At 44.5% G+C, this 27,103-nt stretch overlaps 2 protein-coding genes across 2 annotated transcripts in view; both read left to right on the top strand.

Annotated features, from left to right (window-relative positions):
* The window catches only part of LOC109474538 (mucin-5AC-like), a 25,846-nt gene extending 14,752 nt beyond the window's left edge, over nucleotides 1-11,094 (top strand). The window contains exons 11-14 of the mRNA XM_019774864.1: nucleotides 2,944-3,039; nucleotides 6,642-6,734; nucleotides 10,456-10,510; nucleotides 11,005-11,094. Of these exons, the coding sequence (XP_019630423.1) occupies nucleotides 2,944-3,039; nucleotides 6,642-6,734; nucleotides 10,456-10,496 (230 nt within the window). The 3' untranslated portion in view covers nucleotides 10,497-10,510; nucleotides 11,005-11,094. The remainder of the gene's footprint in view (nucleotides 1-2,943; nucleotides 3,040-6,641; nucleotides 6,735-10,455; nucleotides 10,511-11,004) is intronic.
* A 1,294-nt stretch (nucleotides 11,095-12,388) lies between these two features.
* Nucleotides 12,389-25,242, top strand: LOC109474501 (SCO-spondin-like). Its single transcript, XM_019774790.1, is given in 25 exon segments — nucleotides 12,389-12,552; nucleotides 12,780-12,953; nucleotides 13,169-13,342; nucleotides 13,644-13,817; nucleotides 14,149-14,331; nucleotides 14,597-14,770; nucleotides 15,384-15,557; nucleotides 15,803-15,976; nucleotides 16,211-16,384; nucleotides 16,960-17,133; nucleotides 17,416-17,508; nucleotides 17,511-17,588; nucleotides 17,881-18,060; nucleotides 18,800-18,973; nucleotides 19,352-19,525; nucleotides 19,728-19,907; nucleotides 20,148-20,309; nucleotides 20,425-20,598; nucleotides 20,762-20,941; nucleotides 21,404-21,577; nucleotides 22,834-22,940; nucleotides 23,354-23,565; nucleotides 23,888-23,943; nucleotides 24,412-24,523; nucleotides 24,621-25,242. Coding segments are annotated over 25 exon segments (3,990 nt in total). The 5' UTR covers nucleotides 12,389-12,491; the 3' UTR covers nucleotides 24,919-25,242.
* The last annotated feature ends 1,861 nt before the right edge of the window (nucleotides 25,243-27,103 follow it).

Genomic DNA, 27,103 nt, shown 5'->3' with positions numbered 1-27,103 from the left:
CCACGTCTATCCAAACAGCAGCCCCCTCCACGTCCATCCAAACAGCAGCCCCTTCCACATCTATCCAAACATCAGCCCCTTCCACGTCAATCCAAACAACAACCCCCTCCACGTCCATCCAAACAACAGCCCCTCCCACGGCTATGCAAACAACAACCCCTTCCGCGTCTATCCAAACAGCAGCCCCTTCCAGATCTATCCAAACATCAGCCCCTCCCACGTCTATCCAAACAACAGCCCCGTCCACGTCTATCCAAACAACAGCCCCCTCCACGTCCATCCAAACAACAGCCCCTTCCGCGTCTATCCAAACAGCAGCCCCTTCCACATCTATCCAAACATCAGCCCCTTCCACGTCTATCCAAACCATAGTCCCTTCCACGTCTATCCAAACTATAGCCCCTTCCACATCTATCCAAACAACAGCCCCTTCCACGTCTATCCAAACCATAGCCCCTCCCACGTCTATCCAAACAGCAGCCCCTCCCACGTCTATCGAAACGACAGCCCCTTCAACGTCTATCCAAGCCACACCCTCCCAAACGTCTGTCCTTTCATCAGCCCCTCCCACGTCTATCCAAACAACAGTCCCTCCTACTAATATCAAAACCACGGCCAGCCTTGCTACCATACAGACAACAGCACCTACTAGCACAGTCCACAAAACAACCCCTCCTACTATAATCCGAACCGCAGCCCCTACTACTACCCTACAGACAGCATCCGCCCCTCCTTCTACCCTACAAACAGCTTCCGTTGCCACTAGCATACAAGCAACCGCCCCTACTTTTATGCAGACAACAGCATTTCCCACTTCTATACAAAAAACAGTCTCTTCTTCAATTATCCAAACGACAACCCATCCAGCTACTACCCAAACAACATCCCAATCCACTACTGCCTCTCCTAGTCAATCAACAGTCCCTCCTGCTACTATAAAAACACATGCCCCTTCCACTATCCAAACAACAGACCCTCCTACTACTATACAAACAACACCTGCATCCACCACTAACGCTACTATACAAACAAGAGCCCCTCCTACTACTATCCAAACAACTGCCCCTTCCACTACTATCCAAATAACAGGCCCTCCAAATTCTATACAAACAACAGCCTCTCCTGGAACTATCCAAACAACAGCCCCCCATGCTACTACCCCAACAACTGCCCCTTCCACTACTATCCAAACAACAGACTCTACAATTTCTATCCAAACAACAGCTCCATCCTCTACTATCGAAGCAGCAGCCTCTCCCGGTACTATCCAAACGATAGCTCCTTCCACTACTATCCAAACAACAGCCTCTCCTGGTACTATCCAAACAATAGCTCCTTCCACTACTATCCAAACAACAGCCTCTCCTGGTACTATCCAAACAATAGCTCCTTCCACTACTATCCAAACAACACGCCATCCTACTTCTACACAATCAACAGCTCCATCCACTATCAAAACAACAGCCTCTCCAAGTACCATCCGAATAACAGCCCCTCGTGCTTCTATCCAAACAACAGTCCCTCCTACTACTACCCAAACAACAAGCCCTCTTACTACAAGCATAGAAACAACAGCCTCGCCTACTTTAATTCAAACAACAGCCCCTCCCACGTCTATCCAATCAACAGCCTCTACCATGCCTATCCAAACAACAGCCTCGCCAACTTCTGCCCTTACAGCAGCCCCACTCACTACTATCCAAATTACAGCATCCCCTACTAATATCAAAACAACAGGCCCTCCCACCACTATCAAAATCACAACTCCTGCTACTACTATTCAGGAAACAGCCCTACCTAATACTATCCAAACGACAGCCCCTACCACTACTATCCAAACAACAGTCGCTCCTACTACTACATCTACATCAACATCAACTACTGACCAAATGGCGGTCCTTCTCAGTACTATTAAAGACACAGGCCCTTCTACTACCAGAGAAACAACAAATTCTACCAATATTCAAACAGTCCCTCCCACTACCTTTCAAAACACAACCATTCCAAATACCCAAACAAAAGCATCTCCTACTACTATCAAAACAACAGGCCGTCTTACCAGCGTTGAAACAACAGTCACCCCCACGTCTATCCAAACCACACCCTCCCCTTCTACGCTTACAGCAGCCCCTCCCACTACTATTCAAACAACAGCGCCTGTCAATGTCACAAAAACCACAACCCCTCCAACTACTATCCAAAAATCAGCCCCACTCACTACTTCCACCAACTACACCACTTCCCCAAAAACAACAGTCCCATTTGCAACCTTCGAGACATCTCAACACACTGACGTCCTAACGACAGTCCCATCCACTACAATAAAGAGGACAGCTCCTTCGACTACCATCTCGCCAACAGGCCCAACTACGATTGGGAAAAAAGCTTCTCTCACCACTACCCAATCAACAGCTTCACATCCTACCATTCAGACATCAGCTCTGCGTCCCTCTACGTTTCAAACTTACACTCGGACTGCTGCCAATGCAACAGTCCCATCCACTAGCATTCAGACAGCAGCTCTCCCAACTACCATACGAACAACAGCAGTCCCCACGATTGAAGTAACAACCCCGTTTACTACCATCAACACACTTCTATCCACTGGTAAGACATCAGCTGCCTCCACAGGCTAGGCAGAAAATTAGTTCACCACCACAGAGACTCCCACCTTATTGTTTAGGTATAGCTTCTCACCACTGCTGTTGTTTGAGTTGTTTGAGCATTCACCGCTACTTTCTCAGCATTAAAATCCACACGTCACTATCACTGTTACTCAGTCACTCTAGTCACTCAACTGTTGAAAACAAAACAGCTTTCACCACGGCTGTAGTGACACTGACTTCTACCACCAAAGTGCAGTTATTATTATATAATAACAGTTGAAATAACAACTCCAGAGACTACTGTCGATGACGTATTTTTCTGTCATTTCAATCACAGGTGCATCAACTGCTATTCAGACGACAGCACCAACAACCACTGCGAACACCACAGTTCTATCAACTACGATCAAGTCTACAGCAAACGTAACCACTGGTAAGTGTAACACTACTAGCCTTACAACGTCATTTTCTTTATCCATTTGTTTGAGTAACTTTTCTGGCGTACGTTAATACATGTTTATGGAATTACGTGCGTGATAGCTTTGACAAACATTTCCATTGAACAGCTCATCTTACTATTATTTTCCTCGGTACAACATGATTATCATAAAAACATACTATCTATACAGCAATTAAAACAACTACCCCTTCAACTACAATTGAAACCACATCTCGTCAACCCACTGCTAAGTTGCCAACTACCCATAAAAAGAACAGCAACTCTTTCCAGTACTCTTAAGACGGTGAGTGTTCCTAAAACTACAGCAAAAACAACTTCTACAAGTGTCGAAGCAACAAATGTTCCAAATACAGCTGTTGTCACCACTGCCGATATACAAACAGTCCCTACTTCAATCAAGACGACATTTCCTCCTACTTCAATCGAGACAGCTGCCTCTTTTGGTACTACTGGCACAACAGAATCACCGTCAGTTGTTCAGACAACTAACGTTGGACCTACTGAAGTCAAAACATTATCTCCTATTCTCACTACCATTGAGACAACAGCCCCTCTTAGTACCACCTACAGAACAGGCACTTCTAAAACAACAGATTCACTCACGTCTGCGAGAACAACAACTCCACCCTTCTCAATGGAATCAACAGATCGATCAAGTTCTGCTAAAACAACAGCTTTGCCCACCTCTATCAAAACAACAGCTCCTACCACATCTACCGAAACGACAGCTCTGCTCTCCTCCATCAAATCATCAACACCAACTACTCCCATTAAAACAGCAGCTTCACCCACAACTGGTAAAAGAACACCCCTACCCATCTCTGGGAAAACAACCATTCCGTTCACCTACAGCATTAAAACGACATCTTTACCAATCTCTATTAATACAACACTTCTTTCCACTGCCATGAAAACAGTAGCTTCAACGGCCTCCACTAATGTAACGACTACACAGGAATCTAATAAGTCAACAGCCTTATCCACCTCGAACAATACATCGGTTCTACTCTCTTCCGTTAAAACTGCCACTCCGCCTACCCCTGTTGAGACAACACTACCCACTACCTCTATGGTGAATTTGTCATCCATCAGATCAACGGCTCTGTTGACCTCCAACAAGACAACAGTAATTCCCACCTACACCAATACATCACCCCTGAAACCGTCTGTTAAAACAACAGGTCAGCCCATTTCCAACAAAACACCCCTCCCCAGCTCTGAGAAAACAACAGCCCTGTTTACCTATATTAAAACGACATCTTTACAAATGTCTTTTAATACAACAGTTCGTTCCACCAACGTGAAAACAAAAACTTTATCAACGACCATGAGAGCAACGACTACTAAAAAATCTGTCAAATCAACAGCTCTATCCACCCCCATCAAGACATCGGTTCTAGTCTCTTCCGTTAAAACTGCCACTCCGCCTACCCCTGTTGAGACAACACTACCCACTACCATCAAGTCTATTCCATCCTCCAACAGAACAGCAGCTATGTTCACCTCCATCAACACAACAGGTATTCCCACATTCACCAGGACATCACCTCTACAAACATCTATTAAAACATCAGCTCTACCGATTTCCACCAAAACAACAGCTTTACCCATTTCTGTTAAAACTTCCGTTCAAACAATGACTCAACCCACGTCTGTAGAGACAAAGACTCTGACAATCACCAATCGGACAACAGCTAGAACTCCATCTGTGGGGACAACTTTCACCCCTTCTGACGAGACGTCGGCTCTCCCAACAAGTGAAATACCACTAACTACCATGAAAACTCCATCTCTTCCTGCTGCGATTAATACAACCTCTTCGGCTTCTACAACATCTACTACATCTCATGTGATTTTGGAAACAACATCCATCCCTAGGACAACGAATAGAACATTGTTTTCTACGCAAGCTACCCGCGTCCGGAATACAGCTTCTACCACTAAATTCCAAGCGACGTTTCTCACGTCTACCATGGCAAGTGCCCTAACTTCAATAAAGGCAACAGCTGGCAAGACTAACACTACAACTTCAGCTTCTCCCATAACTGGCAAGACGAACATCTCACAATCTCCAGTCAGGACAAAGACTCCTGTCTTTACCTTTAAAACAACAGACACTCACATGGAAACAACTGACTCTCCCACGACCAACAAAACCATAGACCACTCCACTGCTTTCCAGACAAGAGCCCTTTCCACTACCAAGGGGGCAACAAGCCCATCAATTACGGCGGATAGAACAGCCCCGAATACAACTATGGAGACAACAGCCACAACCACTACGAAACCAAAAACAGCCCCTCCCACTACCGAAGCGACAACAGCCTCTACCACTACCATCCAGACTACAGGTCCGCCCTCCTCTATCCAGACAACATCTACTTCCACTTCTTACCAAACAGCAGTCCAACCTACATCCAACAAGACAGCAACCCCACTTACTACTTTGGAGACAGTCCGACCATCTACCAATAAGTCAACAACTGCTCCCAATAACAACCAGACAACTTCCACTAAAGCAATGACTACACAGGAGTATGTTAAATCAACATCCTCAGCCTCCTCCATCAAGACATCGGTTCAATTCTCTTCCGTTAAAACTGCCACTCCGCCCAAACCTTTTGAGACAACACCTCCATCCAGCACCATCAAGTCTATTTCATCCTCCATCAGAACAGCGGCCCTGTCCACCTCCATCAAGACAACAGCCATTCCTACCTTCACCAAGACATCAACTCTGCAAACTGCAGTTCCGCCCGTTTCCACCAAAACAACAGCTTCAGCCACTTCCGTTAAAACTTCAGTTCCTACAATCTCTGTTCAAACAATGACTCCTGTTGAGACAAAAACACGAACAATCGCCAATAGAACAACAGCAGTCACACGGACTACCATCCAGAATACAGGCCCGTCCGCCTCCTCTCAGACAACAACCCCTCCCACTACTAACCAAACCATAGGCCAACCCACATCCAACAAGACAGCAGTCCCGCACACTTCTTTGGAGACAAGAGCTCCACCATCAACCAATAAGTCAACAACTCCTCCTACTAACGTCCAGACAACAGCCCTAACATCACCTTTTCAAGTATCAACCCCAGTAACTAGCATCAATACACCTCTAATGACTGGTAAGACAATGATTGCCTCTAAAAGCAAGGCAAAACACTGGTTCACTCCGCGTGAGGCTCCCACTCCCACCCTATTGTTAAGGTATAGCTTTACACCACGGCTGTCAGGATAAGATTCACCACAACTTTTAGAGCATTAGAATTCACAGCTACCACCATTGAACATTAATCAAATCACTTGCCACAGCAGTTGAAAACAGCTTTCGCCACTGCTGTAGCGGTATTAGCTTCCACCACCGGCACTGATTGATGCAGCATCACTGTTGAAGAAACAGCCATCTCAAGAGCCATGTCTTCGTCTTCTTCTACCATGGTTTTAGCCTACACATAGGTTGCCACATCACCAATAAATGCAAGTTCTACATCTTCTATTACCATCATTATGCAAATAAAAATCCTAGAAACTGGTGATGATGACAAAAGTTTCTTCAATTCCAAATACAGGTTCATCTACTACAATGACGACAAGAACGCAAAGGACTGCTGTCAACACAACAGCTCTAGAAACCACACCCAAAACGACAAATGTAACCACTGGTAAGTGTACATTTACTCTTAACATAGTTTTCCTCATGGTTATGCTTTGATATTTGTCTTCGTCAGAAGGACTATGAAATTGTCTCGCCGGAGTGTGGGGAACTGCGGATTTTGCGATATAACTCTGGAAGGCATGATTCGACGTCCATGATTTTTGGCAGGCAGATTACCGCTGTTAAGGTCAAAGTCAAGTACAAGTTTTGGCTTCGTGGGGGGTCCGTGCGTCACGTTAGTGCACCTTTTGTGTTTGTGGCTTGTTAGCAAGATAACTCAAGTATTTGTAAAATGTTGATTAATTCTTGGTGTGGTGCTTACTATTGTCGGGACCAAGGTTAAGTTCGTTACTGAGCTTCGTGGGGGGTTTCGTTGTGACTACAGGGGGCATTTTGTTAATTTTTCTTGTGAGCAGGATAACTTTTGTATGTGTGGATGGAAGTTAATGAAATTTGATAGGCATGTTACTGTGGTGGTCTCCAAGATTGAGTTCAAAGATGAGAGTCGTGGAGGTCGTTATGTCCCCGTAATAGGACCTTTTGTGTTTTAGAAATCCCCCCACTACATCTGCTTGGAGACAGCCGACAGCTGGATATAGCGGGGAACCCCATAATGGGATGGGATCAAATGACGTTACATTGAGGGATTGTACTATAACTTCAGTAGGGGGAGGATAGGTTGGACATATGTCAGGTTATTTTCTACGGCCACACCAAGTAATTGCTATGGATGACGTCCACTGGAGACCTTAAATCTAATTACCTTAAATCTAAGGCAAGCGCGCAATAAAAACACGAAGGGCCGAAAAACGAGATGCCTAGATTTGGAATATACTAACTGTAGAAGTACAAATGTTAGGACACAAAGAACACAAGAAACAAGTCTTCTATTTGTCATAAAGACAAATTAACAAAACAGCAGTAGTCACCCTGTTCTGATTCTTTCCTTTATAACATCTTCTCTTATTATATTTTACGGCGCTGTCGTGACACTTTCAACATGTTAACACAGTAAGAATTTCTTGAACGTTTTTTTTCCAGTAACAGTCCAAACTCAAATAACGTAGGGGGGGGCTAACACGGGTGACGACGCATCTGTATAATCTGTGGCAAACCGTTTCAGGGTGTTCTGTACCATAAAAATAGTTCTTTTGTTCTTTAGACCAAATTGATTTATTAAAAAGAGTGAAGAATACGCATGTTAATTTCTCTAGAACGATGTACCTCTGACGAAGACATGAGATCTCCGATATCTAGTTTTAATTACTTTTAGAACTACACATATGACAACTTTGCCAAATTGCTCAGCTCAATATCAATTTTCTGTGGTGCAAGTTCATAATTATAAAACACAACTTGTCCCTACAACAGTTAACACAACTGCGCCTTCAACAACATTTCTAAAGACATCTCGACGTCAATCCACTGATAATCTAACAGCTACAACCATAGAGAGAACAGTTCTTTCCAGCACTGCTCCAACAACCTCCATTAAAGTAACAACTACGCAGGAATCTGTTAAATCAACAGCCTCACCCACCTCCACCAAGACATCGGTTCTACTCTCTTCCGTTAAAACTGCCACTCCGCCAACCCCTGTTGCCACAACACTGCCCACTACGCCCAAGGTTAATCTATCCTCCATCAGAACACCGGCTTTTTCCACCTCCAGCAAGACAACAACTATCCCCATCTACACCAAGACATCACCTATGCAAACTTCTGTTAAAACAACAGGTCAGTCCTTCTCTCCCAAAACATCAGCTTTGACAACTTCAGCCCCTACAATCTCCGTTCGAACGATGACTCAACCCACTATGGAGACAACGGCTCCAGGGACTGCTAATAGAACGTTGTTTTCTACTCAAGCTACAACACAAGCCCAAACGTCTACCGTCCGGAGTACAGTTTCTACTCCTAAATTCGAGAGAACGTCTCCCACTTTTCGCAATACAAGTGCCTTAACCGTCACAAGGGCAGTGCCTGGCTTAACAAATATTTCAACTTCAGCTCTTCCCATAACTATGAAAACGAAAGCCTCACAATCGCCAGTTAGGACAACAGCTCCTATAAATACAGTGCAGACAACAGCCCAATCCACTGCTCTCCAGACAACATCCACTCGAATGAACCCCACTGTGTCTACTACCAGGATTCGATCCACTTCTAATACATCTCGTATTACTGTGAAGACAACAGCTTTCTCCGGGACTGCTAATAGAACGTTGTTTTCTACTCAACCTACATTTCAAGCCCTAACTTCTACAGTTTCGAAAAGAGATTCTACTCCTGAATTCCAGTCAACGTCTCTCCCTTTTGGCAATACAAGTGCCTTAACCGTCACAAGGGCAGTGCCTGGCTTAACAAATATTTCAACTTCAGTTTCTCCCATAACTGTTATGACAAAACCTTCACAATCACCTGCTAGGACAACGTCTCCTATCAATACAGTCCAGACAACATCCACCCGAATGGACCCATCTGTGCCTGCTACCAAGATTCAACCCACTTCTAATACATCTCGTATTACTGTGCAGACAACAGCTTTTTCCGGGACTGCTAACAGGACGTTGTTTTCTACTCAACCTACATTTCAAGCCCAATCTTCTACCGTCCAGAAAAAAGCTTCTAGTACAACATTCCAGGCAACGTCTCTCACGTTTGGCAAGACAAGTGCCCCAATTGTCACAAGGACAATACCTGGCTTACCAAACATTTCAACTTCAGCTCTTCCCATAACTGGTAAGACGAAAGCCTCACAATCTCCTGCCAGGACAACGTCTCCTCTCATTACCGCACTGACAACAGCCTCATCCACCGCTCTCCAGACATCCACCCGGATAGCCCCAACTATGCCTACTACCAAGACACCCGGTACCATTTATTCCTCTACCCACAAGCGTCACTGCTATCGTGGTAGCAGCTTCCTCACTGCAATCAAGATTACTCCATAAGCATTGTTGTAACGATCACGGAATTAGCTTCCCCCACTGCTGGCACAATCACGGCCCACTGCTGGCAAAATCACGGGATTACCATCCCTCGCCTCTACCACAATCACGGAATTAGCATCCCCCACTGCTGTCACAATCACGGTCCACTGCTGGCACAATCACGGCCCACTGCTGGCACAATCACGGAATTACCATCCCTCGCCTCTGCCACAATAACCCCCACTGCTGTCACAATCACGGAATTAGCATCCCCCACTGCTGTCACAATCACGGAATTAGCATCCCCCACTGCTGTCACAATCACGGAATTAGCATCCCCCAATGCTGTCACAATCACATAATTAGCATCTCTCACTGCTGTCACAATCACGGAATTAGCATCCCCCACTGCTGTCACAATCACATAGTTAGCATCCCTCACTGCTGTCCCAACCACGGAACTAGCATCCCCCACTGCTGGCACAATCACGGCCCACTGCTGGCACAATCACTGTTTTCATGATCATATAGTTAAGTGTAGTTTCCCCACCAGTGTGTCTAACTTAATGTTAGCTACCCTCAAGACTATCGAACTCATAGCATTAAGTCGTCCCACTGTTCCATAGACAACAGCTTCCTCACAGATACTACATTAAATGAATCTAGGTTGCACTCACTGCACCAATTAGCAAGTGGAAACAACGGACACTTTCAAATTTGACCTTGTCTCCCTACACTTTCTTGTCCTCCTGCCGATTGCTATTGATGTTTTTTTTCATACAACCTAAAACACAGAGTCAACAACTACTGTCCAGACAAGAGCTCACGCCCACTGACATCGTAACTACCGGTAAGTCAATACCTCTCCTTGGTACTGATAATGCAATCATATTTACTTACATACAGGCAAGTACAACATATATAGAAAATACAATAATTACAGATAGGGCACATACAATAAACCTCTTGAGTACCTATTACCTCCTGGGTCCCTTAAACTCAGGCCAGGGTCGTTGTAGCTCTGTATGTTTTTTTGTTTGCTAAGGTTAGGGTTTCCGCAAAGTTTTTTTTTCTGTCTACTCTTGGATGTTGTCAATTTTTTTTCTGCCTGCCTCCCTGTCTTTCTTGTTCCTTTTGCTGTTCTTTGAAGAATTGCCTTTCATAGCCCATGTGACCTCATTATGTGACCATGCCACTTTAGTTTCCTTCTCTTCACAACTGTCAGGATTCCGTCATGCTAAAAGTGCTGTTTTACACTGTTTATTTGCGACATAGCCTGCACTGTTTTCTGGAGTGATTCTCCTGGTACAGTTAACAAAACTTAGCTTTCTACAACTCCGACAGCTTCAACCACAACTGACAAGAAAACGGCGTCCGTTCCTCCTGATAAAACAACAGCTCGTCTATCTAGGGCTACGACATCTGCACCCATTGGTAAGATGAACTTTATTACTATGATATATTTGGCATAATTTGCGTCTAACCTAGCTGTAAAAAAGACCTATGAATGCCCATCAAAGTAGCAATGAGCGCCCCCGTTTGACCGTTAAAATATTGGTGAAATTGGATACAATCTAATTTTGTTGGCTGCATGTAGTTAATGGCGGATGGTCGAACTGGGGCCCGTGGTCCAACTGCACGTGTGGACTTCTTATGAGGACTCGAAATCGAACCTGCACCAACCCTCCACCAGCTAACGGTGGGGCGGACTGTGTCGGACCAAGCCAGCAGACACAACCATGCACCCCGGCGGTGCCTTGTCCCGGTAAGTTCTATCCTTTGTCCAATAAACCAGTCTACACTACTGCAACTACAATACCACATCACCAGTCAGAGTCGCTTCAATTCAAGTAGCTCAGTAAAAAACACGATCTTCAGTTTGTTTTAGAGGACCTAACTTTTGTCTTCTATGTAGTTAATGGCGGATGGTCGAACTGGGGCCCGTGGTCCAACTGCACGTGTGAACTTCGTACGAGGACTCGAAACCGTACCTGCACCGAGCCTGCACCAGCTAACGGTGGGGCGGACTGTTTTGGACCAAGTCAGCAGACACAACCATGCACCCCGGCGGTGCCCTGTCCGGGTAAGTTCTAGCCTTTGTCCAATAACCCTGTCTACACTTACCACATCACCAGTACAGTTAGAGTCGCTTCAATTCAAGTAGCTCAGTAAAAAACACGATCTTCAGTTTGTTTTAGAGGACCTAACTTTTGTCTTCTATGTAGTTAATGGCGGATGGTCGAACTGGGGCCCGTGGTCCAACTGCACGTGTGAACTTCGTACGAGGACTCGAAACCGTACCTGCACCGAGCCTGCACCAGCTAACGGTGGGGCGGACTGTGTCGGACCAAGTCAGCAGACACAACCATGCAACCCGGCGGTGCCCTGTCCAGGTAGGACTTAGCCATATTGTTATACCCGAGTCTCCAAAGTGACCTCTGAGATAATTGATAACTACAATTCACAATTTCATGCGTAGTCAAATGTCTAGTGTCTAGAGTATTATCTTATAAAGTGATAGTGATCTGTTTATTCTAGCTGACAATTGTTTCATGATCATAAATGTACCTGAAGATAATACATGTACATTGATTGTACTCATACCATCTGCCAGACTCGTCCTTATGTCCTCGTTGAAGTTTAGAAGGATAGAAAAATGAACCGAATTCAGTTGGCTCAGAGTGCCGTTGTTTTTTTTTTTTCATGTAGTTGATGGTAGTTGGTCAAACTGGGGTCCGTGGTCCGGCTGTAGTGTGACGTGTGGAGTTGGTTCGAGGTCTCGGGACAGACTCTGTAACAACCCCCCTCCAACTGACGGTGGGGCGGACTGTATGGAACCTGGTCGGGAGACAGAACTATGCAACACGGGGGTGACCTGCCCACCTGTGCCAAGTACGTTCTATGCCAGAGTTAGATATACTTTAAAATGCATATCATGCTGAAAATAACCGTCAGATCACCCATGTAGTCATACTATTCGTGTCTTACCTTTGGCCTGGTTTGTAGATACAAACGCAACGATCTGAGCCACTTCAATTCAAGCAGTTCAGTTAAAATGCACTGTCTTCAGCTTCTTTTAAAGTATCTAGAGTGTGTGCTTGTCTTACATGTATATGTAGTTCCTGGCGGCTGGTCAAACTGGGGACCATGGTCCGACTGCAGTGGGACGTGTGGCGATGGTACGAGGTCTCGGACCCGAACCTGCACCCAGCCTGTACCGGCCAACGGTGGGTCGGACTGTGTTGGAGCAGCTCAACAGACACAACAATGCAACACGGGGGTACCCTGTCCAGGTAGGTCTTAGCCAAATTGTTATACCTGAGTCCCGAAAGAATCGTCCTCTAAGATATCAGTAACATCTGGTAATGCTAGATATGTGGTATTATGGTTTTATGTAATATGGTGGACTTGTAATATGATACTTGATTCACGATTTTTAAATTCTATCTGTGGAATTTTGTCATTCTAATGTTTGATAATGTAATTTCTCCCTTGATTTTTCATGTAGTTAATGGTAGTTGGTCAAACTGGAGCCCGTGGTCCGACTGCAGCGTGACGTGTGAAGTTGGTGTGCGGACTCGGACCCGAACCTGCACCCAGCCTGCACCGGCTAACGGTGGGGCGGACTGTGTTGGACAGGCTCAGGAGACAGAACAATGTAACACAGGGGTAACCTGTCCAGGTACGTTTATTCTATGTATGATATTTGTGTGTGTGTGTGTGTGTGTGTGTGTGTGTGTGTGTGTGTGTGTGTGTGTGTGTGTGTGTGTGTGTGTGTGTGTGTGTGTGTGTGCGTGCGTGCGTGTGTGTGTGTGTTGTATTTGTGTAGTCGTTTATGTAATCACAGTTTTCGTGGCTTCCCTCTAAGATAAATCTTAATACCAAGGCGCTAATCAGGTGCGCCTTAGTTATACTACAGGTAGTTGCCTAAGAAGGCACAACCTTTAGTATGCATGTGTACCTGTATTTTGTTTTCCATGTAGTTCATGGCGGTTGGTCAAACTGGGCCCCATGGTCCGACTGCAGCGAGACTTGTGGACTTGGCACGAGGACTCGGACCCGAACCTGCACCAATCCTGTACCGGCTAACGGTGGGGCGGACTGCGATAGACAAGCTCAGGAAACAGAACAATGCGACACAGGGGTGACCTGTCCTGGTAAGTCTTAGCCACATTGTTGTATCTGAGTCTCCGATGTGTCCTCAAGCAGTACGATAATTGATAACTACAATCTGCAACTTCACGTGTAGTCTAAGGGTATTACCTTATGAATTAATAGTGCCCAGCATTCAGCCTGTTTATACTAAATAAAATAATTTCAAAATCATACACGTACTCGTACCTGATCTCAAAGCAGATACTACGGTGGCAAGACAGTATCCACTGGCCAGAGGAGTGTCCATAAGCCCTAGGCAGTCCCCTAGGCAGTCCTTTTAAAAAGAACCATCTTTCGTTTGTCTCAGAGTACCTTCATTGTTTTTCCATGTAGTTGATGGTGGTTGGTCAAACTGGGGTCCGTGGTCCGGCTGCAGTGTGACGTGTGGAGTTGGTTCGAGGTCTAGGGACAGACTCTGTAACAACCCTCCTCCAACTGACGGTGGGGCGGACTGTATGGAACCTGGTCGGGAGACAGAACAATGTAACACGGGGGTGACCTGTCCACCTGTGCCGGGTAGGTCTGTTTCATGTGTGTGTGTGTGTGTGTGTGTGTGTGTGTGTGTGGTGTGCAAAATCTCCAGAGCATTTAACTCGACCGGGATCTTTGTGGTTCACTCTAGCTAGTGGCCATTGAGGTTTCTGTTTCATACTGGGCCCATTCTACATCAAAATAATTTTCAGATCGTTTCTGTAATTAAATCAGCGTCTTCAATTTTGTAGAAAGGCACAATCTTCAGTTTGTGATAATCCAGAGTACCAACCTTTTGTTTTGCGTGTAGTTAATGGAGGTTGGTCAAACTGGGCCCCATGGTCCGGCTGCAGTAGCACGTGTGGAGTTGGTTCGAGGTCTCGGACCCGAACCTGCACCAACCCTGCACCAGCTAACGGCGGGGCGGACTGTGTTGGACAAACTCAGCAGACACAACAATGCAACACGGGGGTGCCCTGTCCTGGTAAGTCTTCTCTGTGAAAGCAATGAGGTTAGAAGCCTGCCAAATGACCCTTTAAGCCGACCACGCTACTGTCCAATTGGATAGAAAGTTGGACAAGAAGCTTTGCCATCGCTGGTATCGCGGTTAACGTTGTTTCTCTGCCTGGCTTGCTGGTAGCCTAATAAATTCAGCTACCGTATTGATGGTTTGGAGTCTGTGACAGCCAGGAGCAAAAGCGTGGCGACTGCTTTGCTTTGCCGACAAACTTGTAGCTTAAGTCATGTCTACGGTTTGCAAGCGACTGTGGCTTCAATATTGTTGCAAGACATTCTGATCAAGATTGGCAGTGTAGTTCCGACCAAGGATAATGCTGCATACGAGCTTTTCTACGCTTTCCAGTCTGCTGACGTCCTTGCTGTTGAGGGTAGTATTCCCAACAGGAACAACGTATTCCAAAAGCCGTCGGATTAGATGGTGGTTGAATCGCTTACCGGTAGGCCTGCACGTCTACTAGTCTGGAGAGAAGAGACAGGCGCCTGCTTTCCATTCTGCTACCTTACTGTTAGCATGCTGATCTGTGCCTTAACCAAAGGTTAGACGTCGTGTAATCTATTTTGTGTGATCGTGAGTTTAGTTGATGGCGGTTGGTTGAACTGGAGCCCGTGGTCTGGCTGCAGCGTGACGTGTGAAATCGGTACGAGTAGTCGGACCCGAACCTGCACCAATCCCCCACCAGCTAACGGTGGGATGGACTGTGTTGGACAAGCTCAAGAGACGCAGCAATGCAATACAGGCGTGTCCTGTCCAGGTATGTCTATCTTATAAAGGGCCCTTTGAAAGCTATCAAACTCGACTACAATAGGTCAAATTAGATCTAGATCTTTCCAATCCGCCCCAGGTACTGTTTATTGAGGTTTTGACAAAGAGTCGTTCAGACACTGTTCATCCGAATACTCGGTAACTGGCACAACGATACAAAAAGCCGCCCGAGCGTCGAGATATGTATTCTTATATAGAACTCAAATTTGAATCCCGTTTTTGTGTGAGTTATAGTCGATGGTGGTTGGTCAAACTGGGGCTCATGGTCCGGATGCAGCAGGACGTGTGGAATTGGTACAAGGTCTCGGAGCCGAACCTGCACCCAGCCTGCACCGGCTAACGGCGGGGCGGACTGTGTTGGACAAACTCAGCAGACACAACAATGCGACACGGGGGTGCCCTGTTCCGGTGAGCCGACTTCGTAAAATCAGTGGGTTCAGAATGAGCTAAATATTTTGTGGGTGGTATTGCTATTGAAGTAATATCCATCAAGGTTGAGGAACGTCTGTGATCAATTAACAACGTCTGCTCTGGTCCATACGAAAGGCCGGTGCTCAAGAAGCTTTCTATGCCCACCTTAACGTCGTCAAACTTGCCATATGCCCGTAGCTAGATCCAAATCTTTAATTATGCCGGTTGTAGTTGATGGTGGTTGGTCAAACTGGGGCCCATGGTCCGGCTGCAGTGTGACGTGTGGAGTTGGCACGAGGTCTCGGGACAGAATCTGCAACAACCCTCCACCATCTAACGGTGGGGCGGACTGTGAAGGACAAGCTCGGGACACAGAACAATGCAACACAGGGGTGATCTGTCCTGGTAAGTCTGTGATGTCAAATTAAAAGAGACGTCCCCACGTTTTCCAACGTTCCGTTTGAGATTATAAAGAAAGCTTTGCCATCGCGCTTGAGACGTAGCGTTTTGTTCCCCGGCCACTGGCTTGCTTGTAGTGTTATGAGTTCAGCTGCCGTGCTGATGTTCTAGAGCCTGTGACAGCCAGGAGAAGAAGCGCCGTAACTGCCTTGCCTTTTGCTGGCAAAGTTCTGTGGGTTACAGGTGACAGTAGTTTTACAAGACAATCCTGATGATTGGCAGTGTAGTTCCGAACTAATAATCCTGAATACCAGATTTTGTACGCTTTCTGTCTGCCGATGTGCTTGTTATTGAAGAAGGCATTTCAAACGTTAAACAGGAGCTGCGTATTCCTGAAGGTGTCGAATATGGCCGCAGTAGATGGTGGTTGAATCGCTTACTAGTAGGCCTGCACGCCGACTAGTCTGGAGAGAAGACTGAGATAGGGGGCTGCTTGCCATTGCTATCATACTGTCAACATGCACTACGTCTCATCGGAGGTTAGACTGGATCATTAGGCTGAGTAATCTATTTCATATTAGTTGATGGCGTTTGGTCGAACTGGGGTACATGGTCCGGCTGCAGCGTGACGTGTGGGTTTGGTACGGAGACTCGGACCCGAACGTGCACCAACCCTGCACCAGCTAACGGTGGGGCGGACTGTTTTGGACAGACTCAAGAAACACAACAATGCAACACGGGGGTGTCATGTCCAGGTTATTAGCGGTTATTTTGTTGCACCAGTATCTTCAATGCACCCTCTTGTAGAAATTTACGAAAGTTAATAGAAATCCACATCTAGTGCCAAGCATTCCTGAAAAAAGCAGATTATATTAGATTATATACGAAATTCTATCATTCGTTAGGCCCTTCCATTTTTGCCTGTTTAACCTAAGCAAAAATAGAACCGAGATGTACTAGGTATCTAGCATGGCCCTCTTAAAACGGCACATTTCAATTTGTCTTAAAGAACCTGTACTTCCATCTTCTTCATGTAGTTGACGGTAATTGGTCAAACTGGGGCTCATGGTCTGGATGCAGTAGGACCTGTGGACTCGGTTCAAGGACTCGGACCCGAACCTGCACCAACCCCCACCAGCTAACGGCGGGGCGGACTGTGCCGATCAAGCTCAGCAGACACAGCAATGCGACACAGGAGTGACCTGTCCTGGTAAATCTATTCTCCAGTGAAACGGCTGTTCATTTGAATGACCAACTGATCATTGGTTGAACCTTATAGCAAAGTTCCTTACACACAACCACTTGTTTAACAAGAACCGACGTTTCTATGACCGTCTGTCATCTTCATCAGGGCAATTTTGACGATCATCGGAACGTTTAACAAGTGGTTGCGAGTAAAGAACTTTAGTATTCAATCAAGAAGTCATCAACCTGACAACCTTTACTACTTTCATATGCACGTTTTATTGCCGATAATTTGATATACAAACGCTTTGTGTTAGTTGTAGTCGATGGGGGCTGGTCAAACTGGGGTCCGTGGTCCGACTGCAGCGTGACGTGTGGAGTTGGTACGAGGTCTCGGAGCCGAACCTGCACCAATCCTGTACCGGCTAACGGTGGGGCGGACTGTGTTGGATCGGCTCAGGAGGCACAACAGTGCAACACTGGGGTACAATGTCAAGGTGAGTCGTGTGTATATCGTGATCATTCTACCTAAAAACGATGTAGGATCATGCGGATCTTACAATTGGCCATAGCAGCGGGTTTGACCTTATATAGCAGGTTCGTTACAACATCGCCAGAAACGCCGTCAATTATACAAAACGCAGTATTAAAACGCGCATGCGCTCGGAGGCCTGCACAGAAGGCTACATGTACATGTAAATGCAATCATATTATTCGTATGTCCCCTCCATTTGTCCATGTCCATAAAGATACAAAGCAAGGGTTCCTATAGTTATTTTTTTTTATTTTTTTATTTTATTCACATGGATTTTTGAGCATTGGATAGGAAGCACTTGTTGTGCTTATGTAAATCCGCTGCTCATAAATCATAATACAAATGTAAACATAAAGATGACATAAAGTATAGCATTAACATAAAATGAAAGTGGCTGGCGCACCAATACCTAGCATAACATTATTGAGATTGGTCAAATCTTCCAGAGTGGTGGATATAGTTAAACACAATATCAAAGATACGGCAGTTGGTAGGGTAAGGGAGGCTGGGGCTACCTGTAAGAAGTAAAGTACATAATGTGGCGTCATTTACGTTGAGTGGGTCGGAAGGAAGTATGTTTTCAAGATGAAGGCAAGATATGGATAACAACATTCCTATAGTTCCTATAGTTCTAGTGATTCACTAAAGAAGGACACCTTTCTGATTTTTTTTTACACTATCTTGATTTTTGTCCTCTGTAGTTGACGGCGGTTGGTCAAACTGGGGACCTTGGCCAAGCTGCAGCGTGACGTGTGGACTTGGGACGGGAACTCGGACCCGAACCTGCACCCAGCCTGTACCAGCTAACGGCGGGGCGGACTGTGTTGGGCCAGCTCAGGAGGCACAACAATGCAACACTGGAGTGTCCTGTCCTGGTAGGTGTTGAGTATTTTCAGAAAAAATGGAGGTTTTGTTTTTTGTCTGTTTGTGTGTCTGTCTGCGTTCCCACAATTTTGTGTTCAACATAACTTAAGAAGGTCATTATGGATTCTGATGATATTTAACATTTGGCTATGTCTCGGGAAGACAAAGGTCAAGATCGAATGTGGGACATGTCTTGGCTGACCTTGGTATTGCAGCAGAACTTACGTCTTTTGTATTTTTTTTTCGGTACATCCTATTGTATTGATTTTGTAATGGTACGGTAGATAGATTTTATGAATGTTATTCTTAGAAATAATTGCAATATCATACACATGTAACAAAGGTTCATTGAAGTTTGTCACAGAATACCTTCTTTCTTTCCTATGTAGTTGATGGCGGCTGGACAAACTGGAACCCATGGTCCGGCTGCGGTGTGACGTGTGGAGTTGGCATGAGGACGCGGACCCGAACCTGCACCGAGCCTGTACCAGCGAACGGTGGAGCGAGCTGTGTTGGAGCAGCTCAGGAGACACAGCAATGCAACACGGGGGTGACCTGTCCACGTAAGTCTATTCTGTAACAAAAGAAGCTAGTGTCTTGAATTATTTCAAACACTATCGAAAAGTCCATTTGGAGATATATTGAGCCCCTGTTACATATTCGGCTGTTTGACCTTGTGATCAATCACTTTTAAACCCTGGTCTTAACAAACCTGCATACGCTCATTTACGCTCGGTAAATTGATATCCAAACTTTTTGTATCAGCTGCAGTAAATGGCGGCTGGTCAAACTGGGGCCCATGGTTTGACTGCAGCGTGACGTGTGGAGTTGGTTCGAGGTCTCGGAGCCGAACCTGCACCAACCCCGTACCGTCTAACGGTGGGGCGGACTGTGTTGGATCAGGTCAGGAGACGGAGCAATGCAACATTGGGGTGACCTGTCCTGGTAAGTGTATTCCGTACAGATTAGGGCATACGTTTGAAACACTTAAAAGCAGTCCGTTTGGTATATGTATCTGAACGTGCATGTATGGAAACTCCTTAACGTCAGTTTTTGTCATGATTTCCCAAATTTTCCCCTGTAGTAGTATAGGGTGACACAAAAAAGATCATTTGGAGCTGGCCCGTAGAAAACGTTTACCTTTGAGGTTTTTCCCGCATACTTAGCTATTTTCTTTTCTTATAGTCGATAGCAGTTGGTCAAACTGGGGCCCGTGGTCCGACTGCAGTGTGACTTGTGGAGTTGGTACGAGGACTCGGGATCGAACCTGCACTGGTACTGGTGGGGCAAACTGTGTTGGACTATCTCAGGAGACACAACAATGCGCCACGGGGACGCCATGTCAAGGTGATACAATTCCATAGTTTCCATTTTTTTATTATTATTGCGTAGTCCGTTTGAGCGGGCACAAGCCCTGACACATCCGTTGGAAAGTTGGTGAACGGTTTTGTATTTGTTGCAGTTGATGGCGGCTGGGCAACCTGGGGGCCATGGTCCGGTTGCAGCGTGACTTGTGGACTTGGAATGAGGTCTCGGGACCGAGCCTGCGTGAATCCCCCACCAGCTAACGGCGGGGTGGACTGTTCTGGACCAACTCAGGAGACACAACAATGCGACACAGGGGACCCCTGTCCTGGTAAGTTTAACCCAGGCTTTTAATTGTGACTCAAGAATTAGACGCCCCTTCCAATGATCATTTTAAAGTGCCTTCTTACAACGCTTTGAACGACATAGAATGTTTACATGTATAAATGCCTGATTGATTTTCCGTCAAATCAAACTCGATCATTTTATATCAGCTGTAGTTAATGGCGGTTGGTCAAGCTGGGGTCCATGGTCCGGCTGTGGCGTGACCTGTGGAGTTGGCGTGAGGACTCGGAACCGGGGTTGCAACAACCCTGCACCGGCCAACGGTGGGGCGGACTGTGTTGGACCGGTTCAAGACACACAACCTTGCAATGTGGGAGTGTCCTGTCCAGGTAACTAAAAATCTTTACCATCAGTTTGTTTAGAACACCACCTGGCGGTGCGTATGAGGAAATCTTCAGCGATTGGAGTTCACTCCAAATGGCGATTGTAAGGATGTAACATCAATTTGGGCCAAAATGTCAATATTCTAGTCACTTTACATACTAGATTGAAATGTATATCGACATTAATGGAGAAAAAGTGTCAAAACTTGTGACGGAAGTGACCGTTTTTGGACGGATTCTGGGCTGATTATTGGGGTACCACCCAGAGTCAACCTACCTGGAGCTTGTTCTGCGTTGATTTAAACGCCCAAAGAAGGACATACTAATACAAATGTGCTAATGTGAATTAGTAGATGCCAATAACATACAGATACAGAGATACAGATATGCAGTATTCCTAATATTTCCAGTTTTGCCCTCCTAAATTTGCATTAGATGCCTTCATAACATTTCATGTACTATTTTTAGTCAATGGCGGTTGGTCAAACTGGGGCGCGTGGTCTGACTGCAGCGTGACGTGTGGAGTTGGCGTGAGGAATCGGGCCCGAGCCTGCACCAACCCTGCTCCTGGTCTTGGTGGCACGGACTGTGTGGGACAAGCTGTGCAGACACTAGAATGCAACACCGGGGTGACCTGTACAGGTAAGTCTAGGCTCACAGAACGCTGCCTACAGTTGATGACAATCTGTTGACAGTAAAGCCGCTATCAGACATTCACGACCTTCCTAGATCCTCCCAATTTGTCCTCTAACACTAGCCGACCAGGTTCGACTGGCGTTCGGGACTCTGGCACTCTGGCCTTATCTAGGCCACGCCTACCTTTCTCTTAGAATCGAAACTAATTTGCGTTAAATTTGAGTCAAGTTTTACGAGATTTAGGTTTTCCAGCAGACCTGTTGTGTAGTATTCAATAACTAGAGTTCCCCGATCTCATACCTTCGCCAAATGATGTTAATCTTTATGACTGACAAAGTTTAGATTAGATTATTCCCCCCTGATTTAAGAAATAGGAACCTAATTTTCATGAATTATATCATTTTATCATAATCTCAACCAAAAGACAGTCTTATATTAACAAAGAATGCATTCTAGCATTTCCTAATAGTAGTAATAAATTATGCAAATGAGGTCCTGATTTGAATAAATTATGTTTAATGATGTTCACCTCAATTTAACTTTCAAATACCACAAGTATGGAATTCCAGGCAGTTATCATTACATAATTATAACATTTTCTCATTAATTATGCAAATTAAGTCATTATTAACATAATCAATATCTTCCTGTGTTTCTCTCGTTGTCAATTACCAATGTCACAAGCTTCAATTGTCCTATCATGGAATGCAGCTGATTTATAGAATTTCCCCATAAATTATGCAAATTACATCCATATTTGCATAATTGTCACATCATTATATTGAGCATCACATAAGCTACCTACATACCAAAAATCACAGCGATCCGTCAACCGGTTCTTGAGTTATCCCCTTTTGAATATTTTCAAGAATTTATCCCTGCAGTTCCAGAGCAAGCCGCTAGGGGGCCTATACTCACGTCACTTCTTTCCCAGCACAAGAGCTACCTACCATCTAAATTTCATCACCATAGCATGTCTAGATCATGAGATATCAAAACCGGAAGTTCAGCTGCAGTACCATAATAAGCCGCTAGGGGGTCCAAAATCTAATCATTTTGAGGTCTCATCAAGACCTACCCACCTACCAAGTATCAAGACAATCCATCAAGGCCTTCTCAAGTTATCGTGTTTACAGACACACACACACACAAACACACACATACACGAACGCCCCTGAAAACATAACCTTCTTGGCGAAGGTAATAAAGACTGTTCACCACAAATACATTTTTTCATGTCCGACGTTTTTTTCCGACAACAGCTCCTCATAACTTCTATGTGGTCATGAACAACGTCAGAATGACTGATCAGCTAAGAAACAGAAGTTCTGAGGTCTACAGAAATACGACAGCACAAATCCAAGAAGTGGTAAGTTAACTCTCTTATAAATGACAGATATTTTGTAAAATATAATTGACACTTCGTATGTCATAAATGGAAAAGTTATGTCTCTACATTAAGAATATCAGTTCTAAATGCCTTACAAACCAAAATGTGTTAAACATATATATTCTTCATGTCAAAATTTGAAAGGGTCCATACCCTCATGTTATTCGTATATGCCAAGAATCAAGCTTACAGCCTACGATAAACCAACTCTAACCAATCGTACCACCACCTACATTTATACAATTACCAAGAAGACAAAGGACAAAGTACTTGTGCATACTAGGCATCTATACATGAATCTATATACATTGACAATTGTATATAATCGTGAAATGTGGGTCAAAAATGTACACTAAAGGTCTTCTTGCATTCATTCTTAAACTTATCGTTAGCTGGAGCAATATCATTCGAACAGTCCGAATAGAGACGACGTCCAGCGCGTAGAAGTCAACGACATCACCACCATCAACGGCCGGGTTGTTGCGAACTACACCGTGTATCTGCGGACTGATAGCGTCAATGAAGGGTTTGATCTGGAGGCTTATCTTAGAGAAGCCAGTGACCTGAACGTCGAAAACACCCTTGGGATAGACTTCAAGACAACGTGAGTTTTTTTGTTCTTTTATGCTGGGGTCACATTTCCAAAGCGGGGCCCGGCCGGGCAGTCTTATGGAACGAAAAGTATGATATAAAAGACAACAAAGCACAAAAAAAGTGGAAAGCTAATAATGGGAACTATCTGTGTATATTATTGATGTGAATTGAAGATTTTTCGTTAATCGAAACAGCCCGGCCGGGCCCAGGTTTGGAAATGTGACCTCAGCATTATGATTTTTTCTGTGTTGCATGAACAGCGTCGTAATAAAATGTTTTGTTCAGGGCAGGGACCAGTAAATACATAATACGTGTCCTTTTGTTTCATGCAGGTGCTATATTGGTGGCAGGGATGAATTTTGTCCAACAACTACACCAGGGAACGTTCGTAAGTTCTAAATAAAATCAATCATGATCAGTACTTCACAAAATAACATATCATTGAGGTAAAAACTTTACTGATGAGGCGGTGGTGAACTAGATATATTATGATAATAGTCTATATGTTTTTCACAAAAGAAGGAAGTAGGATATGTAGTGATGTATGTTAGATAGAAGTGTACACTTAGTCTTTTATCAAAGCATTTATATTTCTACTGATAACCAGTTTCCTATACCTATAGTATAGTACAGTCAATAGTACAGTCAGGTATTGCACATACAAAGTGAAATCTATCAAGATCACAAATGCAACAAAACCGAAATTATTCAACGAAAACAGATAGATCAATTGATATCTTTTCAGCACCAAGGGCGGAGTAGGATATATTCTTCATGGGATGCTTTGGTTATGTATTATGTATGTTGCACATGTCAAGAAATTAATAATTGAAAACGTACATGCTTTATGTTTCAGTTCAACCCGGTATCCTAGCGGGGATAATTGTCGGAGCGGCGTTGCTAGCTGCTCTACTCTTCGCCCTGTTATGCTGTCTGTGCCCCTATATATGTGCGCCAAAGAAATACTAGTAAGTTTATCAGATGAATTCTTTGTTATATGTCAGTCCAGACTAATTCGAACTTTAAGAACTGATTCATTTGCTACACGTTTTTTTTATCCCACAGTTACTACTACAGACCAAGGCGGTATTATCTACGACCAATACGACGCTACTTGCCTATGCGGAACGGTCTTCCGTTGAAGACCCAACAGCACCCCCGGCCCTTCCCACGACCGCACCGGCCGCCGCCGTCCTACCGTCCCCGGGACAGTCAGTCCGTCACCTGGTCCACCACCATCTCCGATTCCTTCGATTCTACCTCCGACGTCTCCTCCGTTTCTGGATATGCAACTCTACGGCACACACCCGAAGGATCGGCACCGTCATTATCATCATCAATTATAATAGCAAAACTACGTTAACTTTATTAATTGTAATAAACATTATTGAGGAAAGAATTTTACTTATTTATCGCCCACAAACGTTGTTACAGATGCTATAAATGGCGTCGTTGAAAAAAATCTAAAATTTCACACATGTATTACTATGCATAGTTAGATTGCTAGGTGTTCATTGAAGTAGATTGTAGATGTTAATTGGAGTATATCTCAATACTATAGTGTTAGACATTACAAGTTTTATTAGCACCTTAACGGCATATACATGTAGTATCTACTACTAGTATTTTATATAATGATAAGTTTACTTCCTAGTGTAGTTTGTTTGATTTTACTCACTATGAACTCGTCGAGAAGAATTAATATTTGTTTACTGTGTGTATACGTAGTTTAAGTCTCCTTCTTCTAAAACAATAAAGAGATATATATTTTTCTTTGTAACTTAATCCTTTGCATAGTCTGATCTTATGCGTTAGTATATCTAAGTTGACTACAAGTTAGAATTACTAAAACTTGTATATGTACGGGTGTGGACATGCACCTATACCTTGTACCTGTAGCCTGGTATCCACATCTATTCATAGCTTCTGAGTCTCTTTACTCATACCACATTTTAGGCAGAAGATAATTATTCATATATTTTCAAAGCTCCTTGGTATATCTATATGGATCAAAATCCCACGGTCACAAATACCTTATGCGTGCCAAGGAAAACGGCACTGTACTGGATCAAATGGTGATGGGAGACTCTATTCTGAACGGCCTTGGAAAACTGGCTACACGTAAACCCTGGGATTACCTGTGGTTTTACTATTGAGTCAGTTATTGTCCCACCTGGTGCCCTGTTAAACCCCTGCCACAAAAAGAAGCCTGATAGAGGCAACTATGGATATGATTTTGAAAACGGTCGGATTTTGCTTGATTAAAATGACCGTTTCCAAAATCGTATCCACTTGCTTGAGTAACTGTTTTTGGCGTATCTTATTACCTGGATGTTTAACCTCCATCGACGGATAAAGAATATACTTACAGAACACGCCCACACCCAGTTTGCCCAAAATATAATGATGATTATGATTATTTCCAGTATATTCTATCAGGAGTACGCCCAAACTTTGTACTATCACGAGCGTCAGTCCTAGGGTGTAGTTTGGATTGACAATCTTAAATTATAAAAAGATCACGTAAGAACACACCCAATTTGCCCTAAATATAAAGATAATCATTCCCATTAATTATATCTATCAGGTATACGCCTCGATGTTGTACTATCACGAGCGTCAGTTTAAACGGGCAATTTTTGATTTCAAGAAGATCACGTCAGAACACACCCAATTTGCCCTTAATATGATTATTAATTATATCATACCAGGTATACGCCCCGATGTTGTACTATCACGAGCGCCAGTTTTTGGGTGCAGTTTGGATTCGCAAAGGTCAGCATAAAATATCACACAACGTCGGTACACGTGCTCCATACAGGCAGTCAGTTATTGTCCCACATGGTGCCCTGTTAAACCCATGCCAGAAAATGCCTCACGAACCCTGCCGGACCAAAACCACCCCAGCCCCCCACCCCTAACCATGGTTAGGAGTTGGACGGGAACACGGGTGTCATCCATATAATCAAATCAACATGGCCTAACTATGAAGCCTATCGGTGATTCAAACAGGACAAGCTAGCACAGGGCCAAAAGTGTTTACGGGCACCCACACCTCAGAATTATCGACTTCCTGTCTTAGAACTATCTTCCAGCTAATTAACTAATCTAATTCTTCTATCAATTAGTAATATCATGATCTCATAGGACTCTTTTTTTCTTTCAGAGGTAGATGCCAAAATAACAAAAAACATTGACTACCAAGCACGATGCCCTAATGTTAAGTATTTGTTCCGAATTTTAACATGTCAAAATAGAGGCAGAAAACATTTCTCACATGAAGATCAAAGTACCGAAACATGACACATGTATCTGTGGGTTGTGTGTAAGAAGGGTGACAGTACAAGGTGGGGTTGGCTCGGCCCAGGAAACACGCTTCTTTACTTTATGCGATAACTTCCAGTCGTTAATCTTCAGATATGAAGGAATTCGAACAATCTTCCTTACAGCACATTTCATGGTGAATTGTCGGGAGAGATACACCTTACTGTGTATCTTCTGTGTCTGTCACAATTAATCTATTACATGCCTTAAGCACTGGGACACCA

The sequence above is a fragment of the Branchiostoma belcheri genome, unplaced genomic scaffold (assembly GCF_001625305.1).
Source record: "Branchiostoma belcheri isolate BF01 breed outbred unplaced genomic scaffold, Haploidv18h27 scaffold31, whole genome shotgun sequence".
In the NCBI taxonomy this organism is placed as follows: Eukaryota; Metazoa; Chordata; class Leptocardii; order Amphioxiformes; family Branchiostomatidae; genus Branchiostoma; species Branchiostoma belcheri.
This window is presented reverse-complemented; position numbering and strand designations above follow the sequence as displayed.